At 45.8% G+C, this 20,259-nt stretch overlaps 1 protein-coding gene across 1 annotated transcript in view; it reads right to left on the bottom strand.

The window, feature by feature from the left end:
- Positions 1-184: 184 nt before the first annotated feature.
- Positions 185-20,259, bottom strand: part of PPM1E (protein phosphatase, Mg2+/Mn2+ dependent 1E) — a 139,613-nt gene continuing 119,538 nt past the window's right edge. The window contains exons 2-7 of the mRNA XM_067472015.1: positions 19,405-19,523; positions 10,288-10,487; positions 8,641-8,829; positions 5,742-5,885; positions 3,503-3,596; positions 185-2,292 (exon numbers count right to left, since the gene is read on the bottom strand). Coding sequence (XP_067328116.1) covers positions 1,229-2,292; positions 3,503-3,596; positions 5,742-5,885; positions 8,641-8,829; positions 10,288-10,487; positions 19,405-19,523 — 1,810 coding nt within the window. The 3' untranslated portion in view covers positions 185-1,228. The remainder of the gene's footprint in view (positions 2,293-3,502; positions 3,597-5,741; positions 5,886-8,640; positions 8,830-10,287; positions 10,488-19,404; positions 19,524-20,259) is intronic.

The following is a 20,259-nucleotide window of genomic DNA, read 5'->3' as shown; positions in this document are numbered from 1 at the left end:
GTGGTGAAGGTTAGAGAATGGTGTCCTCACTCCGTTTCCCTCCAAGTGCAAAGTTCGTGCTGTGCGAGGGATATCTGGAAAGTAAGGTTACAAGGCATGTAGCTCTTGCGAGGAATTTTCTCTCGGAAAGTTGGTATCACTGCCGTGTAGTGAGAAGCCAGCGGAAGTGAATGAGCAGTGCCAGCCCATGAAAAAAACTTCACAGAGCCACCCAAAACAAACATCATGGGTTGCTGACGGCAGGAGTCTGTCTCCTTCATGACAATACGTGTCCACACACTGCTCATGCAACACAAGAGTTGTTTACTTCATTGGGTTGCGATATTTTAAGCCACCACTCTCACAGCTCCGATCTCGCGCCCAGTGACTATCATGTTCACTACACTTTTCCGACGATGACGAGGTGAAAATTGAAGTGACGAACTGGCTGAAAAAGGCGGAAGGAAACTTCAAAAACTCATCCCACGGATGACAAAATGTATTCAACTGAATGGTGATTGTGGGGAAAAATAATATAATACAATACCTATACTATAATCCATGTAAGTTTTGTTAAAATCTATTTTTTTTTTTAATCTTGTAACCTTACTTTCCGGATAACCCTCAGAAATGCCTGGATCAAAATCTTACTGGATATACATGAAGGGCTGGGGAGTCCTTCAACCCCATATGGCTTTTAAGAACATACCTGCAGAGCTTCCTGGTTTGCCCTATTCATTGTTAAGGACCCCTCCCCATGCAAACTGTACTGCGTGTCTTCCTGCCTCTTCCCCTCCCAGCCCACCCCACCTCAACTACAAAAACAGGTTCGTCCTGAAAATATTGCTCCACAGACACCACTCACTTTTTTTTTGCATCTTTCTTTTAAAAATAGCACTTTCCTATCTAAGTCCAATGAGTCAATGGCAGCTTCCAGTTACAATGAGCCAACGACGGAGCTCTAAGCTACGTGTATGACGTATGGGAGGAAAGAGCAGGGATGAGTGTGTTTGTGACGTTGCTTAGTGTGCGACTGGCGTGCCAGCCCTTCGTTTTATTATTATTATTATTATTATTTTATTATTTTGAGATCAAAACGCTTTTTTATTCCTAGGATCTATTTACATGAGTGGGCATTCCACAATCGTGTTAAAGAGTTCTGAAATGCTCGCTCTGAGTTAACTTCTCATTCTGTGAATGCCTAACCTAACTATTTGGAGAAGCCAGGGGGGGGATACGAGGGAGAGTGTTATTTTTGACAGCTCCAGAGCAGCCGTGGGTCTGGTAAACAGTGACTGTGCCTCAGCGTCAGGAGAAGGCTCTCCCCGTGGCCCTGGCGGCAACTCGAGAAGCCCTGCCAGAGCCGGCTCCGTTTCAGCTTATTCCTGCGCCCGTTCAGGCTACTCGGGGGGGAGCACAGGGTTAATCCTTCCGGGCGGGAAAGTGGCCTGTGCTCAAAGAGGAGCAGGTGGAGCTTTGGCTTGAGTCTGGCTAGCCGCTGCCACCGTTTTGTGTCGCAGAAATGGAAGCGAGAGAAGATGGAAGCTCTTCTTCCCCAGGACAAGAACCATTCGCCTTCCAACCCGGTGGAAGTCGGAGACTCGCTCGCCACGGTGCAGGCGTGCAGGCTTGTGGAGCCCAAACTAAGAGGGGAGGACTGGAAAGTGCCCTGACCGTCTTCAAGAGATGCACTGTCTTCAAGAGATACACTGGGGCCCAAGGTTGCTCTCTTTAGTACACCAGCATTCAACCCTTGATCGGCGGACAGGCGTTTGGCACTCTGCTGTTTGCTGGCTTCCGTTTTCCTAAGATCTAAACAGCCCGGGTCTTCCAATATGTTGATCCTGGAGCCTGAGCTCAAAGTAGTTCTGTCTGTGAAAGAATCTACTCTCCCGTCGTATCCTAAATCAGCCGGTGCCGAGACCTGGTGCTGAGGCCATGGCCTCTTGCAGTCGCCGTGGTTCTCCTTATCGTCTCCGTTGTCTTCTTGTCCACCTTGGAAAGAGTTCTCTGTCCACTCGGATTCCTCGCTAACACTCACTGCTGTATTCATGTCCCTGAGAAAGACCACAATGACGGTGATGTTGTCGCTCGATCCCGCGTCTCGTGCTGACGCCACCAACTTGTGGGCCACCATGGTGCTGTCGCCGTTGTTTTCCTTCAGGTGGTCGGCCACCACTTTCACTGCTTCATCAGGGTTCACTGTGTCATAGAAACCATCGCAAGCTAAAATGAGGTAGTCTTCTGATCCATCCAGAACCAAGGAAGCGGAATCTGCATCTCCGCAGATGTATGGCTTGTGCTCAGCATCCCCTAAAGGCAATGGATAAAAAAAACAAAACAAAGATGGGTGAGCCTGTCTCTAAACAGGGGGAAACAGTGAATTCTCCTCTGGGTAACAAGAATCATAGAGTCGGAAGAGACCTCCTGGGCCATCCAGTCCAACCCCATTCTGCCAAGAAGCAGGAAAATTGCATCCAAAGCACCCCCGACAGATGGCCATCCAGCCTCTGTTTCAAAGCCTCCACAGAAGGAGCCTCCACCACACTCCAGGGCAGAGTTCCACTGCTGAATGGCTCTCACAGTCAGGAAGTTTATTTACTTGCTATATTTGTATACCGCCCCTCTCAGCCTTCCGGTGACTCGAGGCGGTTTACAAGGCAAAATTCAATGCCAGAAAAACACAAATGTATATAAATAAAAATGTAATGTTCACTGCTGGAGCTAGCAGAGCAGAGAAGAGCTCTTTGCCCCAACCCAGCCATTCACAGATATATAAACCCATTGTCCTAATTCCAACAGACCTCACTATCTCTGAGGATGCGTGCCATAGATGCAGGCGAAACGTCAGGAGAGAATGCCTCTAGAACATGGCCCTATAGCCCGAAAAAACCCACAAGAACCTAGTGATTCCAGCCATGAAACCCTTCGACAATACGGAAAACACTGTTTTCTGATGGTATTTGGTGACCCCTCTGTCACACCTTCATAACCCTCCGGGGGTCCTGACCCACAGGAGAAACGCTGCACTAAGGAGACCAGCGTTAAGGAAACGCTGCACTAAGGAGAAACGCTGCACTAAGGAGACCAAGACTTGCTTCTTGGCAGAATGGGGTTGGACTGGATGGCCCATGAGGTCTCTTCCAATTCTTTGATTCTATGATTCTATGATAAGACTGTTTCGTTCCGGCCTGTGACAAATTTCATATTACACCCAAGGGCCCTAATTGTAACTGACCCCATGAAGTTCCTTGAAAAGCTAACAGCACCACAAGCCATGATCCTATACTGCTTCAGAGTTACATTATATTTGGAAATATCACAGGGTTTTTTGATAGCCACATAAAACCTGATGTTTCGACCACAAACCCCTTCCTAGATTTCACTGTTGAAGGCACTGTCTTTGCCTTGTCTCCGTCACAAACGAATGAGTGGATATTTTAATTGAAATTTCCATTACCAAACATGGCTAATAAGGAGGAAGAGATGGGGAAGGGAATTTGTTGACAGCTAGATTTCCTACCAATGGCTCTGGAGACAGACAGGCTCCCGTTGACTCGCCAGGCCCCAAACCAGACCACGCAGCCTCCAAGGGCCTCGATCCGCTTCTTCTCATCCTAAACCGGAAGGTAACACAAAAGCCGGTTAGCGTCCTTGCTTCAAAACATGTTGATGTATGTATACCTGAGTGCAGGGACACCCCCGCAGTGTAATGTTTCAGTTTATTAGTTAAGTACATTAGTCATGGATTCAGAGCCAGAAATGAAAGGGGAAGCCTTTGCCTGTGTATTTGTGTTTCATTGTGTTTCAAAGACATTGAGTGTTTGCCTATGTTCTGTCGTGCGCTGGGCCTGTAAAGAATTTCCTTTAGAACAGGACGTGCAACCATTGCCCAGCAGGAAGCCCAAGGAGAAGTTCTCAGAGGTTTTCCACCACAAATAGTCTTTAGATGGCTTGTGAAGTATAACAAAGTTCTTTATCAATGAACAATCAAACAGAAACTTCTCTTGTCTTCAGTAAAGCTAAACAAATGATTCCAGGCTTTTATGCAACTGGTGAATTCCTAAACTTGCTCACGAAGGACAGGCAACTGTCTTCAATAACTTCTTTACTTTAAATGGAAAATCCCCTTTTTAACTTCTCCCAGGCTGACTGTAATCTAACCCTTACTGATGTGAACTCCGCTACCGGGTCGAACTGCGTCTCGAAGCACCGAGTGGACCTACCAGTAAAGGTTTAGATATTCTCCAGCTGGACTTCTTTGGTCTTTAGGGCTGTTTTCCTGGAAATCTTTGGAGACTCTTAAGACTGTTCCCCCCCACCCCCCCCCCCCCCCGGAAAGTCTTAAGCAGGGGTCCTCAAACTTTTTAAACAGAGGGCCAGGTCACAGTCTCTCAAACTGTTGGAGGGCCGGATTATAATTTGAAAAAAACATGAATGAATTCCTATGCACACTGCACATATCTTATTTGTAGTGCAAAAACCACTTAAAACAATACAATAATTGAAATGAAGAACAATTTTAACAAATATAAATTTATTAGTATTTCAATGGGAGGTGTGGGCCTGCTTTTGGCTGATGAGATAGGATTGTTGTTGTGTGCTTTCAAGTCGTGTCAGACTTAGGTTGACCCTAAGCAAGGGCCGGGTAAATGACCTTGGAGGGCCGCATTCGGCCCTGGGCCTTAGTTTGAGGACCCCTGGTCTTAAGAGTTGAAGCTTTTGTACAGGGGAAGCCTGCACACATCCTGTACATTGGCTTTGCTTGCTGAGACTAACTAAAAATGGCTCCCTTCCCTTCCCAACTGCCCTGAGCAAGGGGCGGGACCAAAACTTAACAATGATGGACAGGAGCCCTGCCCTATGATTGCAAAACAGGTAACAGAAGGAAAATAAAGCTGGAGCTCTTGGTACAGCCGTACCAGCACAGTAATGTCTTTCTGCTTGTGGATAAACAGCATTTCTTGCTGGTTCTTTGTCAGTGTTGATGTGGAGATTGTTTGGTTTGCCTACTCTGGAACGTGCAACATATCATTGTCCTTCTTTAGGGGTCCCTTTCAAATCTATGATACTATATCTTATGTGTATGAATCATATATTTCTATCTATATCTATGGCTGGATGGCTTTTTGTCAGGAGAGCTTTGATTATATTTCTTGCCTTGGTGAAGGGAGTTGGACTGGATGGCCTTAAGTATTTTCTGTTGGTCATGGGGGTTCTGTATGGGAAGTTTTCCCCCGGAAAGTCTTAAGGGTTGAAGCTTTTGTACAAGGGAAGCTTGCACACGTCCTGTACATTAGCTTTCCTTGCTGAGACTAACTAAAAATGGCTCCCTTCCCTTCCCAATTGCCCTGAGCAAGGGGCGGAACCAAAACTTAACAATGATGGACAGATGACTTACCCTATGACTGCAACCAAAGGAAGCCACCTATCTGCAGAGTCCCTGAAACCTTGGACTGCAAACAAGCATTTAATACAAAGTAAATAAAGCCTGAGCTTCTGTTACGGCCATACCAGCACAGCCTATGTCTGTATATATGCTGGAATCTGCTCTGAGTCCCCTCGAGGAGATATGGCAGAATACAAATAAAGTGTTGTTTGTTTTTGTTATTGTCGTCATCATCATCATAGCTGTAACAACCATAGACTGCAATTGGAAAGCTAAAGTCTGGCTGTTTGAGACTGACTGCAAAGGGAAACCGTCCTGTGAGCATCATTCCCCTTTTCAGTGTGTTTTTCAGGAGACTCAAGCAAGCTCTTACCTCTCGATCAGGTTTATGAGGCTTCATCAATTCCACCGCTTGACCTCTTCTTACCAGCATCACCTGGGAGTCTCCCAGCCAGGCCACATGTAACATGTTCCCCCGGATGAAGGTCACGACACCTGTTGTCCCGCACCGCAAGCTCTGGAGGGAAAAAAAAAGATCACTAATCTTGTGAAGATGAACAGAGAGATGCTTTATGTATTCCAGACACGGCTCAACTAAGCAGGTTGCTGCAATGAGGAGTAAAAAGCAATTCATTCATTTACTGCTCTCAATATGAGCAATAAACAAATGTTATCAGGTTGTGCCAAACCACCAATGTACAGTTTTAATGGATAATAATAATAATAATAATAATAATAATAATAATCCTTTATTTGTACCCCGTTACCATCTCCCAAAGGACTCGGTGCGGCTTACAAGAGGCCGAGCCCAAATACAACAATAAAAACGGCAGCAACAACAACAACACAATAACTCAAAAAACAAAAAACAAAGCAATAACATTAACAAACATCTAATGACGCAATTAAAAACAATGGCCGGGCCAAATGTAATAATTAAAATTAAAAAGTGCTGGGCATGACAAGGTGGGATGTTTGGAGGGGGGATGGGCATGCAGATATCCTGGATCTCTGATAAAGTGCGTTGGGACATAGTGCTAGGAGTTTCCTTATTCTGGAAAGGCACACTGGAACAACCACGTTTTCGAGCTCCTCCTAAAGATAGCTAGCGACGGGGCCTGCCTGATGTCCTTAGGGAGAGAGTTCCAGAGTCGAGGGGCCACCACCGAGAAAGCCCTCATCCCCATCAATCGCACCTGCGATGCAGGTGGGATCGTGAGCAGGGCCTCTCCAGATGAACGAAGAGATTGTGTGGGTTCGTACACAGAGATGCGGTCGAGCAGGTAGGCAGGTCCCAAACTGTTTAGGGCTTTGTAGGTAAGCACCTGCACCTTGAATTGGGACCGGAAAATGAATGGAAGCCAGTGGAGCTCCTTAAACAGGAGGGTTGACCTCTCTCTGTAAGGAGCACCAGTTAACAACCTGGCTGCCGCCTGTTGGACCAATTGAAATTTCCGGGCCGTTTTCAAGGGCAGCCCTATGTAGAGTGCATTACAGTAGTCCAATCTGGAAGTGACTAAGGCGTGGACCACCCTGGCCAGATCCACATTCTCAAGGTACGGTCGCAGTTGGTGCACGAGTCTTAGTTGTGCGAAGGCCCTCCCAGCCCAGGTTACAAGGCACGTAGGTTACAAGGCTCCCAGGTTACAAGGCACGTAGCTCTCGTGGGGAATTTTCTCGGGGGATGTTGGTCTCACTGCCATGTAGCAGGAAGCCAGCGGAAGGGAACGAGCAGTGCTAGTTGTCAGTTGCTCATCAACTGGTGTTGTGGTAAAGGTTAGGGACGAATATCCTCATTCTGTTTCCCTCCAAATGCGAAGTTCCAAGCTATATGAGGGATATCCAGATTGTAATGTTCCAAGCCACATAGCTTCAGTGGAAAAATTTTGCGGGAAAGTTGGTCTCACTGCCGTGTAGCAGCAAGCCAGCGGAAGGGAACGAGCAATGCCAGTTGTCAGTCTCTCATCAACTGGCATTGTGTTGAAGGTTAGAGGTGAATCATAGAATCATAGAATCAAAGAGTTGGAAGAGACCTCATGGGCCATCCAGTCCAACCCCCGGCCAAGAAGCAGGTATATTGCATTCAAATCACCCCTGACAAATGGCCATCCAGCCTCTGCTTAAAAGCTTCCAAAGAAGGAGCCTCCACCACACTCCGGGGCAGAGAGTTCCACTGCTGAACGGCTCTCACAGTCAGGAAGTTCTTCCTCATGTTCAGATGGAATCTCCTCTCTTGTAGTTTGAAGCCATTGTTCCGCGTCCTAGTCTCCAAGGAAGCAGAAAACAAGCTTGCTCCCTTCTCCCTGTGGCTTCCTCTCACATATTTATACATGGCTATCATATCTCCTCTCAGCCTTCTCATTCTGTTTCTCTCCAAGTGCGAAGTTCCGAGCGATGTGAGGGATATCCGGATAGTAATGTTCCAAGCCACATAACTTTCATGGGGAATTTTTGCAGGGGAAGTTGGTCTCACTGCCGTGTAGCAGGAATTCAGCGGAAGGCAACGAGCAGTGCCAGTCGTCAGTAGCTCATCAACTGGCATTGTGGTGAAGGTTAGAGATGAGCGTCCTTATTCCTTTTCTCTGAGTGTGAAGTTCATGCTGTAATATGCTACCTAAATGCTAAGGTCATGAACGCCGCTGCGATTCATCATGAAATCATTTCAGTTTATCGAGAGGACGTAATGTTAGGACAGCATGTGACAAAATGGGCATGGAATATATTGTGAAACCATGAAAAAACTTCGCAGAGCCATCCAAAACAAACATTGTGGGATGCTGAGGGCGGGAGTCTGTCTCCTTCATGACAATGTATCCGCACACTACTCATGCAACACAAGAGTAGTTGACTTCATTGGGTTGGGATCTCTTTCGCAGCCCTGATCTTGCACCCAGTGACTATCATCTGTTCACTAAATTGAAGGAACACCTGGGTGAAAAACACTTTTCTGACAACGAGGAGGTGAAAATTGAAGTGAAAAACTGGCTGAAAAAGACGGAGGGAAACTTCTATGACACAAGCATCAAAATCTTATCCCACAGATGACAAAATGTATTGAACTGAATGGGGATTATGTGGAAAAATAATGTAATACCTATGCTACACTCCATGTAAGTTTGATTAAAATTGGTTCATTCATTCTTGTAACCTTACTTTCTGGATAACTCTCATAATTTAAAGTGTGCCTCGCCATTTCCTTAAGAACACAGTAGATCAGGTTGCTGACCAGTCCCACAGCCCACCACTGCCCCACATTTCTGATGCTTGTGTACCTCTCTGGCTGCCTTCTGCACAAAGCGCTCGTCTGTCACCCGGAAGGCTTTGCAAAGCGCCTCTGCGGGGTCATTCTGGAACGCCTCTTGGTGCACCAGGTTCACATGGAGGTGAATGGAAGCATAGATGGCAGCGTCGACTCCACCGTGCCCATCAAACACTGCAAAATAAGCCTGTTCCTCTTGATCCTGCCGAGGGAAGAAAATGGAAATGAGAAAATCCAGAAAGAGACGTGCTTTACAGATTCAGGTTGCATTTAAACATGGACAGAAGCTACTTTAGATAAAGAACAGGTTGAGCAGGGTCCTGCAGGACCAGTGAGAGCAAGGATAAGTGGATGCCATGGGTATTATGTTGGGCTACAGTTCTCAATATAGTTGTTTTAGGGCAGTGGTTTCCAACCTGTGGTCCATGGACCACCAGTGATCCGCAGGAACGAAAATATGGTCCGCGGCCTCACCATTACTACACTGTTGCCTCGAAACCGCGCAGCAATGAGAGCGACTGGTTTCGTGAAGCACTCTTATAGTGCTGAGTCAATGGAGATGTCGACAGGGGAGAGACTGACTACCCATGAAGGATTACTACTATTTATTTATTATTTATTTATTTACTTTGCTTATATACCGCTGTATCTACTACCACATGAGCTCTTTCTGTGGGCGAGCAGATGGCGACTACTGGATGGAATGTGTTTTGTATTAGAAACTAGAGTTGATGTGGTCTATCCAATGCAATATTCTGAATCTGCACCCCAAATAACCAAACCGAATTTATAGTTGACCAAAAATTGATTCGTAACCCTTTTTGTATTAATGTTGGAAAATGGTTCCTGGTCAAAGTGGTCAAGTGGACCCTAATCAAAGTGGTCCCTGTTCAAAGTGGACCCTGGTCAAAGTGGTCCCAAAGTGGTCCTTGGTCAAGTGGTCCCTGGTCAAGTGGTCCCTGGTCAAAGTGGTCCCTGGTCAAGTGGTCCCTGGTCAAAGTGGTCCCTGTTCAAAGTGGACCATGGTCACAGTGGTCCCAAAGTGGTCTCTGCTCAAATGGTCCCTGGTCAAGTGGTCCCTGGTCAAAGTGGTCCCTGGTCAAAGTGGCCCCTGGTCAAGTGGTCCCTGGTCAAAGTGGTCCCTGTTCAAGTGGTCCCTGGTCAAAATGGCCCCTGTACAAAGTGGACCCTGGTCAAAGTGGTCCCAAAGTAGTCTCTGCTCAAGTGGTACCTGGTCAAAGTGCACCCTGGTCAAAGTGGTCCCTGTTCAAGTGGTCCCTGGTCAAAGTGGTCCCTGGTCAAAGTGGTCCCTGTTCAAGTGGTCCCTGGTCAAAGCATTCCCTGTTCAAGTGGTCCCTGGTCAAAGTGGTCCCTGGTCAAAGTGGCCCCTGGTCAAAGTGGTCCCCGGTCAAAATGGCCCCTGGTCAAAGTGGCCCCTGTTCAAGGTGGCCCCTAGTCAACATGGTCCCTGGACAAGTGGTCCCTGGTAAAAAGGCTGAGAACCACTGTTTTAGGGCCATCAGGTGTTTCAATCTTAGTAGGTTTAATGGCCGGTGCAGCAACGGATACTATCCTTCTCTTGAAAAATACACCCCAGGGGTCTCTGTCCTATCTCAAATGCACCCCCTGTGAGGCACACCTTCTTCCAAGGACTCTGTACCTCAAGGTTGAAGAGGGTGTTGAAGTCTGGAATGCACACGTGTTTGTCCTCCATCTTGCGCCGCATGTTCTTGATGGCATGAATGGACGTTTCATAATAACGGTGGGGCTTCTGCTGGAGGGGGAAGTCTTTCACCCAACTGCTGCAGGTGTCGTGGAGTTTGCTGAACACCGTGCGGGCCAGCTTCTCAGTCTGTACCTCTACAAGAAGCAAGGAAAATATTTTTGAAAATTCATTCAGAAACCGAAACTAAGGAGCTAAAGCAGGCATAAGTGGCTGAGGAAGAAAAGGAGAGGGCCTGAGGCTGTTAGGAATTGTGGGAGTTGTAGTCCAAAACACCTGGAAGGCCCAAGTTTGCTCATGCATGAGCTGAAGTATGTGGATTAGGTGCACATGATTTTCTTTTTTCTCTTCTATTTGAATAGCTATTTGAAGAGAATAAGTATTAATCTAATGCAGCCTTCCTAAACTACAGTGTTCCCTCATCTATTGCGGGGGTTCTGATTCAGGAACCCAAATCTGTCGTTGGTGGGGTTCAGAACGCTCTTTGATTGTAGGTGAACTATAAATCCCAGAAACTACAACTCCCAAATGTCAAGGTGTATTTCCCCTAAACTACATCTGTGTTCATGTTTGGGCATATGGAATATTCGTGGCAGGTTTGGTCCAGAGTCCAAAGTGTTCTCTGGAAGGTGAACTACAACTCCCAAAATCAAGGTCAATGCCCACCAAACCCTGTTGGTCATGGGAATCCTGTGTGCCACATTTGGTTCAATTCCATCACTGGTGGAGTTCAGAACGCTCTTTCATAGAATCATAGAATCAAAGAGTTGGAAGAGACTTCATGGGCCATCCAGTCCAACGCCCTGCCAAGAAGCAGGAATATTGCATTCAAATCACCCCTGACAGATGGCCATCCAGCCTCTGTTTAAAAGCTTCCAAAGAAGGAAGCTCTGATTGTAGGTGAACTATAAATCCCAGCAACTACAACTCCTAAATGACAAAATCATTTTTTTAGTGATGGCCACTCCTTGGGTTAGTACAGTGTTTCTCAACCTAGGGGTTGGGACCCCTGGGGGGGGGTCGTGAGGGGGTATCAGAGGGGTCACCAAAGCCCATTAGGAAACAACAGAAATTTCTGTTGGTCATGGGGACTTTGTGTGGGAAGTTTGGCCCAATTCCAGTGTTGATGGGGTTCAGAATGCTCTTTGATTGTAGATGAACTATAAATCCCAGCAACTACAACTCCCAAATGTCAAGGTCTATTTTCCCCAAACTCCACCAGTGTTCACATTTGGGCATATTGAGTATTCATGCCAAGTTTGGTCCAGATCCATCATTGTTTGAGTCCCCAGTGCTCTCTGGATGTAGGTGAACTACAACTCCAAAACTCAAGGTCAATCCCCACCAAACCCTTCCAGTATTTTCTGTTGGTCATGGGAGTTCTATGTGCCAAGAGTGCTTCAATTCCATCATTGGTGTAGTTCAGAATGCTTTTTGATTATAGGTTAACTATAAATCCCAGCAACTCCAACTCCCATGTCATTACAAAATCAATGCCCCACCCCACCAGCATTAAAATTTGGGCTTATCGGGTATTGTACCAAATTTGGTCCAATGAATGAAAATATATCCTGCATATCAGATATCTACATTATGATTCATAACAGGAGCAAAATTATATGGTTGGGGGTCACCACAACATGAGGAACTGTATTAAGGGGTCACGGCATTAGGAAGGTTGAGAACCACTGGGTTAGTAGGTGTATGCCATCCAAATTTGGTGTCAATTCGTCCAGTAGTTTTTTAGTTATGTTAATCCCACAAACAAACATATTTTTATTTAGTTCTTAAAGATAATTCTCAAGGTACATTTTAGTATCATTGGTTGGCATGATTGACTCCCATAACTTTTGATCCAAGTCTAAACTCTAGTCCTTTAAGCTTTGCAATGGAAAAATAGGTCCAGTTAATCAATGTGTCTGTCATTCATAGAATCATAGAATCAAAGAGTTGGAAGAGACCTCATGGGCCATCCAGTCCAACCCCATTCTGCATTCAAATCACCCCTGACAGATGGCCATCCAGCCTCTGTTTAAAAGCTTCCAAAGAAGGAGCCTCCACCACACTCCGGGGCAGAGAGTTCCACTGCTGAACGGCTCTCACAGTCAAGAAGTTCTTCCTCATGTTCAGATGGAATCTCCTCTCTTGTAGTTTAAAGCCATTGTTCCGCGTCCTAATCTCCAGGGAAGCGGAAAACAAGCTTGCTCCCTCCTCCCTGTGGCTTCCTCTCACATATTTATACATGGCTATCATATCTCCTCTCAGCCTTCTCTTCTTCAGGCTAAACATGCCCAGTTCCCTAAGCCGCTCCTCATAGGGCTTGTTCTCCAGGCCCTTGATCATTTTAGTCGCCCTCCTCTGGACACATTCCAGCTTGTCAATATATCTCTTGAATTGTGGTGCCCAGAATTGAACACAATATTCCAGGTGTGGTCTAACCAAAGCGGAATAGAGCATGGGGAGCATGACTTCCCTAGATCTAGACACTATGCTCCTATTGATGCAGGCCAAAATCCCATTGGCTTTTTTTGCCGTCACATCACATTGTTGGCTCATGTTTAACTTGTTGTCCACAAGGACTCCAAGATCTTTTTCACACGTACTGCTCTCGAGCCAGGCATTGTCCCCCATTCTGTCTCTTTGCATTTCGTTTTTCCTGCCAAAGTGGAGTATCTTGCATTTGTCACTGTTGAACTTCATTTTGTTAGTTTTGGCCCATCTCTCTAATCTGTCAAGATCGTTTTGAATCCTGCTCCTGTCCTCTGGAGTATTGGCTATCCCTCCCAATTTGGTGTCGTCTGCAAACTTGATGATCCTGCCTTCTAGCCCTTAGTCTAAGTCAAAAGATCCTGAACAGAACTGGGCCCAGGACAGAACCCTGCGGCACTCCACTGGTCACTTCTTTCCAAGATGAGGAGGAAGCATTGGTGAGCACCCTCTGGGTTCGTCCATTTAACCAATTACTGATCCACCTCACCGTAGTTTTGCCTAGGCCACATTGGACTAGTTTCCTTGCCAGAAGGTCATGGGGGACCTTGTCGAAGCCTTCCTGAAATCCAGGTACGCCACATCCATGGCATTCCCTGCATCTACCCAGCTTGTAACTCTATCGAAAAAAGAGATCAGATTAGTCTGGCATGACTTGTTTTTGATAAATCCATGTTGACTATTAGCAATGACTGCATTTGTTTCTAAGTGTTTGCAGACCGCTTCCTTAACAATCTTTTCCAGAATCTTGCCTGGTATTGACGTGAGGCTGACCGGACGGTAGTTGTTTGGGTCATCCTTTTTTCCCTTCTTGAAGATTGGGACCACATTGGCCCTCCTCCAATCTGCTGGAACTTCTCCCGTTCTCCAAGAACTCGCAAAGATGGTTGCCAATGGTTCCGAAATGACTTCCGCTAGTTCCTTCAATACTCTTGGGTGTAGTTGATCTGGCCCTGGGGACTTGAACTCATTTAGAGTTCAACTCCCTGGATGACTTGTTTCCCAATTTGGGGTTGGATGTCCTCCAATCCCTCACCCACTCCATCTTGCTAAGGTTGAAGATGACTTTCTTTTTGTGAGAAGACCGAGGCAAAGAAGGCATTAAGTAGTTCTGCCTTTTCCCTCGAAGAGACACTATCGCCTCCTTGTTTTTCCTTTTTCTACTGACATAAGAAAATAATCCCTTTTTATTGTTTTTAATGTCCCTGGCAAGCCTGAGCTCGTTTTTTGCTTTAGCCTTGCAGACCATTTCCCTACAGGTGTTGGCTATTTGTTTGAATTCTTCTTTGGTGATTTCTCCCTTTTTCCACTTCTTGTGCATGTCTCTTTTGTGTCTTAGCACAGTTAGAAGTTCTTTGGACATCCATTCTGGCTTCTTTGCACTTGTCCTATTTTTTCTCTTTGTTGGCACAGTTTACAATTGTGCCTTGAGTATTTCACTCTTGAGAAATTCCCATCCATCCGTAACTCTCTTATCTTTTAGTATCTGTGTCCATGGAATGCTGCTCAGCATTTCCTTCATTTTTTGGAAATCTGCTCTCCTAAAGTCCAAAATGCGGGTTTGACTTGTCTTGGTTTCGGCCTTCCTTTGTACCTCAAATTGCAGGAGCTCATGGTCACTTGCCCCTAAGGATCCGACCACTTCAACCACATCGATTAGGTCCTCCGCATTTGTTAGGATGAGATCAAGAGTAGCCAATCCCCTTGTTGCCTCTTCTACCTTCTGGACCATGAAATTGTCTGCAAGGCAAGCGAGGAATTTGTTGGACCTTGTACTCTTGGCCGAGTTTGTTTTCCAGCAAATATCGGGATAGTTGAAATCGCCCATGGCTACTACATCTCTTCTCTGTGCCTGTTTGGTCAACTGTTGGCAGAAGACTTCATCTAGTTCTTCCCCCTGTCAGCATTGCCCCATCTTCTACTTGAAGAGGCCGTATTGCCTCCTTGTTCTTCCTTTTTCTACTGACATAAGAAGCCCTTTTTATTGTTTTTAATTCAGTTTTTCACTACATAATTTTAGGTGTCTAGGATTCAGGAAATCTTCCTGGTCATGTCTAGCTCTTACAGAACCTCACTGGGATCTTTTTGGTCCCAACGCAAGCTATTTTGTAAGAACATGCGTACTTCCTTGGTAGCTTTGTAGCATTGCGCCCCTCGGTGTGGGTACCGCTTGCTCTTTCCTATTCGTGTACTAACACCCACCCAAGATGCCTTCCTGGCAGCAGGCCACGCTAGTTACTCCTGAGTGACAGCATGGGGATTTGCCGGCTCTTCTAGAGTGGGCAGAAACGAGTGGAAACGCCGAAGCTCCACATTTAGCACACACGTTCCTTCCTCCCCGTCGGAGCTTTAGTGGGATTTTCTGAAATGTGCAAAGCTGACGTGAGACAGTGCCCTTCTTTCTTCTGAAGGGAAGCTTGGCAATCAAAGGAAGACCCTGGCAGAAGGTGCCCGTTTGCTGCGCTCGCTCTCGAAACGCAGCCTCCCTGTGGTGAGCGCATCATCAATAATTACAATTCCGGATAGGTGTTTGAAAAGACCCTCCGTGACCTGGCCGCCCCCATGCAGATGTAAATTACTCATCAATCGTTCATGCTGCAGTGGCACACGAGGGCTGACTCAGCTGGCATCCTGCCCATGCCATGTGCCACTTTGGCCCCGCTTTCCGCCCAGGAAACAATCATGACACAAATTCCAAGAGACCCCTCCAGCCAGTTTTCCTTCGCAGTGGGGATGCTTTTGCTAGGAAAGTCTGCAGAAGGAGTTACGGAAAGCAAACAATGGGTGAATCTATTGTCGAAGGCTTTCATGGCTGGAACCACTATTTTCCCCAAACCCCACCAGTGTTCGCATCAGAGAGGAAACAACCAGGCACATCTTAACACCTCTCAACAAAAGATTTTCCCAGGCTCAGCCAGGCCTTCAAATGCTAATGAAGGTGGTCAGTTGAAACATTCTCACCTAGCTCCAGCAGAGAAGAGGTCTTTGCCCCACCCCAGCCACAGATATATAAACTCATTGTCCTATTTCCAACAGACCTCACTACCTCTGAGGATGCTTGCCATAGATGCAGGCGAAACGTCAGGAGAAATGCCTCTAGAACAGGGCCCTATAGCCCGAAAAAACCCACAAGAACCTAATGGGTGAATCCACACACTATTATCTATATAAATAAAAAATTAATGTTCGTTTGTGGTATTCACAGAACTCAAAAACCACTGGACGGATTGACACCAAATTTGGACACAAGACACCCAACAACCCAATGTATGTCCTTCACTCCAAAAATTGATTTTCTCATTTGGGAGTTGTAGTTGCTGGGTTTTATAGTTCACCTATAATCAAAGAGCATTCTGAACTCCACCAACGATGGAATTGAACCAATCTTGGCACACAGGACTCCCATGATCAACAGAAAACACTAGAAGGGCATTGACCTTGAGTTTGGGAGTTGTAGTTCATCTACATCCGGAGAGCACTGTGGACAATGATGGATCTGGACCAAACTTGGCACAAGCACTCAATACGCCCAAATATGAACACAGATGGAGTTTGGGGAAAATAGACCTTGACATTTGGAAGTTGTAGTTGCTGGGATTTATAGTTCGCCTACAATCAAAGAGCATTCTGAACTCCACCAACGATGGAATTGAACCAATCTTGGCACACAGGACTCCCATGATCAACAGAAAACACTAGAAGGGTTTGGTGGGCATTGACCTTGAGTTTGGGAGTTGTAGTTCACCTACATCCAGAGATCACTGTGGACTCAAACAATGATGGATCTGGACCAAACTTGGCACGAATATTCCATATGCCCAGATATGAACACAGATGGAGTTTGGAGGAAATAGACCTTGACATTTGGAAGTTGTAGTTGTTGGGATTTATAGTTCACCTACAATCAAAGAATATTCTGAACCCCACAAACGAGGGAAGTGAACCAAACTTGGCACACAGTTCTCCCATGACCAGCAGAAAATACTGGAAGGGTTTGGTGGGCAGTGTCCTTTGGTTTTGGAGTTGTAGTTCACCTACATCCAGAGATCACTGTGGACTCAAACAATGATGGATCTGGACCAAACTCTACACGAATACTCAATATGCCCAAATGTGAACACTGGTGGGGTTTGGGGAAAATAAAATATTGACATTTGGGAGTTGTAGTTGCTGGGATTTATAGTTCACCTACAATCAAAGAATATTCTGAACCCCACCAACGATGGAATTGGACCAAACCTCCCACACAAAACCCCCATGTGGGCCACAGCAACGCGTGGCAGGGGACGGCTAGTGTAGTATAAATATATGTAGTTTATTATTATTAGTATTATATTTTGATAGTGGAAGCGAAAGGAGCAGTTTTCCTCCGAGTCTCCCAAGAAGCTTGGCACCAGCTGGGATTCGATTCAGAGGCACATCTTAGCCGCTGGCCTATGATGGCTCTTATGTTTTGGTACACTACCATCTGCCACCAGGTTGTGGGCAACGATCCGTGTTTCCAGTCCACTCATTGCCACATCAAGGTGTTTTTGGCTCTGCGCACCAAGGTTTTCAGAGCAGGGCAGCTTCCTCAAATATTCTGTGCAGGTGATTAGTCTGAAAAACGTCAACATTTCCTTGGAGACTGTCAAATATTTATGCGAGTTTAAGAGATCTCAATTTGGAACTAATGAGGGCTGCTCAGCCAGAACAATGACAAATCTGCTTCGTTCACCTGCAAAGGATGTGAAAGGCAGCCATGCTTACAAACTAGTCATTTCTCAACCTTGTGCTCGCAGAAGGTTGTATCTTCTCTCATATTATCTTCTCTCTATATAAATAAAACGGTAATGTTCGTTTGTGGGATTAACATAACTAAAAAAACACTGGACAAATTGCTGCCAAATTCGGCCACAAGACACCTACTAAGTCAAGGAGCGACCATCACTCAAAAAAATTGATTTTGTCATTTGGGAGTTGTAGTTGCTGGGATTTATAGTTCACCTACAATCAAAGAGCATTCTGAACCCCACCAACGATGGAATTGAATCAAACTTGGCACACAGTTCTCCCATGACCAACAGAAAATACTGGAAGGGTTTGGTGGGCAGTGTCCTTTGGTTTTGGAGTTGTAGTTCACCTACATCCAGAGAGCACTGTGGACTCAAACAATGATGGATCTGGACCAAGCTCTACAGGAATACTCAATATGCCTAAATGTGAACACTGGTGGAGTTTGGGGAAAATAGAATCTTGAGATTTGGGGGTTGTAGTTGCCGGGATTTATAGTTCACCTACAATCACAGAGCATTCTGAACCCCACCACTGATAGTATTGGGCCAAACCTCCCACACAGAACCCCCATGTGGGCCACAGTAGTGTGTGGCAGGGAACGGCTAGTCTATATAAATAAAAATGTAATGTTCGTTTGTGGGATTAACATAACTCAAAAACCACTGGACGATTTGGCACCAAATTCGGACACAATACAACAACCAGGCCAACAAGTGACCATCACACACAAAAACACTGAAAAACACAGCGGACGGGACTGAAAACCCCCAAAAAGCAAAAGGACGCTACAGAGCATGCGCAAAAATGACTCCCCCTGGCAAACAAAATATAAAATAGCATATCCACACTCTCTTCCGGACTACAGCTCCCAGCATCCCGTAGACCAGGCCCTTTAGGAGAGGAGGATGATCCAAATGCACTGCTTACAAGATGCAAGCTGTCTTCTTGGATTTCTTTGAGAGCATCTCAATCCCTGCATATTCCCAATTTCCTATTCCTGGACTGCAACTCCCAGCAATCCCCCAGATAGATAGATTAGATAGAGATAGATAGATAGGTAGGTAGGTAGATAGATAGATAGATAGATAGATAGGTAGATAGGTAGGTAGATTGATCAGGAGGACAGCTGGGAGTTGCAGTTCAAGAATAGGTAGAGAAGGAAGAAAGGGGAGAAAGAGGAAGGGAAAGAAAAAGGGGGGAAGGGAAGAGGAAGAGAAGGAAGGAAGGAAGGAGAGAAAGAAAGAAAGAAAGAAAGAAAGAAAGAAAGAGGAAGGAAGGAAGGAAGGAAGGAAGGAAGGAAGGAGAGAAAGAGAGAAGAGAAAGAGGGTGGGAAGGTTGGCCACAGCAACGCGTGGCAGGTACAGCTAATCTCTAATAAAAGTGAAAATATGTATGTGTGTACGCCGGCTCTTTGGCTTAGAAATGGAGATGAGCACCAACCCCCAGAGTTGGACACGGCTGGACTTAATGTCAGGGGAAAACCTTTACCTATGTGGGCTGGGGTGCCCAATTCCACAGACAGGCTCCCACCTCCACAAACAGCTTTAACTCACAGAGCTGAGGAGTCACCCAAAGCCCTCCCTCTAAGGACATTACAGGTTATAGCGAGCAGCATGAACATGTAGCTCAAACCCTGCCAATGCCCTCCCCATACACCATACTGCCCACCACCCAAGAAATGGGACAATTTCATCCCAGATGTTACGTGTTTCCTCCACCACAGGCATTTGAAAGTCCAGAGAGAGGGCTGTCTGCCACATTAACATCCACATAGTTCATAGAGGCACTTACGTATGATCCCATCAGGGCTGTCCGAATGTTTGGGCAAGTAGAGGGCGGAGAGGTCACTCTGCAGGACTTCATCTGCTGTGGCCCGGGCTAATGCAGCCGCCAGGAGAGAAGGACAGTTACTGGGAAAAAAAGAAGAGAAACAGGATAAGATAATAGTATGATACAGGACAGCAAAGGCTACACTACGCAAGTGTGCTGTGCTTAATAAGATTGCAAATATAATGCTATTAGCTGTACCTGCCACGTGTTGCTGTGGCCAAACTTCCTTCCCTCTTTCTCTCCTTCTCTCTCTCTCTCTCTTTCTTTCTTTCTCTCTCTCCTTCTCTCCTTCCTTCCTTCCTTCCTTCCTTCCTTCCTTCCTTCCTTCCTTCCTTCCCTCTTTCCTTTCTTCCTCCCCTTTTTTTCTTTCTCTCCTTCCTTCCTTCCTTCCTTCATTTCTCTATTATTATTATTATTATTATTATTATTATTATTATTATCTTTATTTATACCCCGCAAAATCTCCCGAAGGACTCGATGCGGCTTACAAAGGCCAAGGCCGCCAACAACAACAACATACAAATATAACAGTAAAACTCATAAGCAAATAATAAAATATCAAGCAAAACAATAAAACACTAAAAACAATGACACCACGACGCATTTAAAATCTAAAAGGCCGGGCCAAATGTAATAGACAAAATGTAAAAGTGCTGAACTTGACAGGAGGTGTGTAGAGGTTTTTTGGAGGTAGGTGCAATGTGCAGACAATCCTAGTCTCTTACAAAGTGCATTTGGTACATGATGCCAGGAGTTTCCTAATCTGGAAAGGCACACTGGAACAGCTAGGTCTTCAGGCTCTTCCTAAAGATTGCC

This window comes from Anolis sagrei, chromosome 11 (assembly GCF_037176765.1).
Source record: "Anolis sagrei isolate rAnoSag1 chromosome 11, rAnoSag1.mat, whole genome shotgun sequence".
Lineage (NCBI taxonomy): Eukaryota > Metazoa > Chordata > Lepidosauria > Squamata > Dactyloidae > Anolis > Anolis sagrei.
Note: the sequence above shows the minus strand (reverse complement) of the source record. Positions and strands in the feature narration are given on the sequence as shown.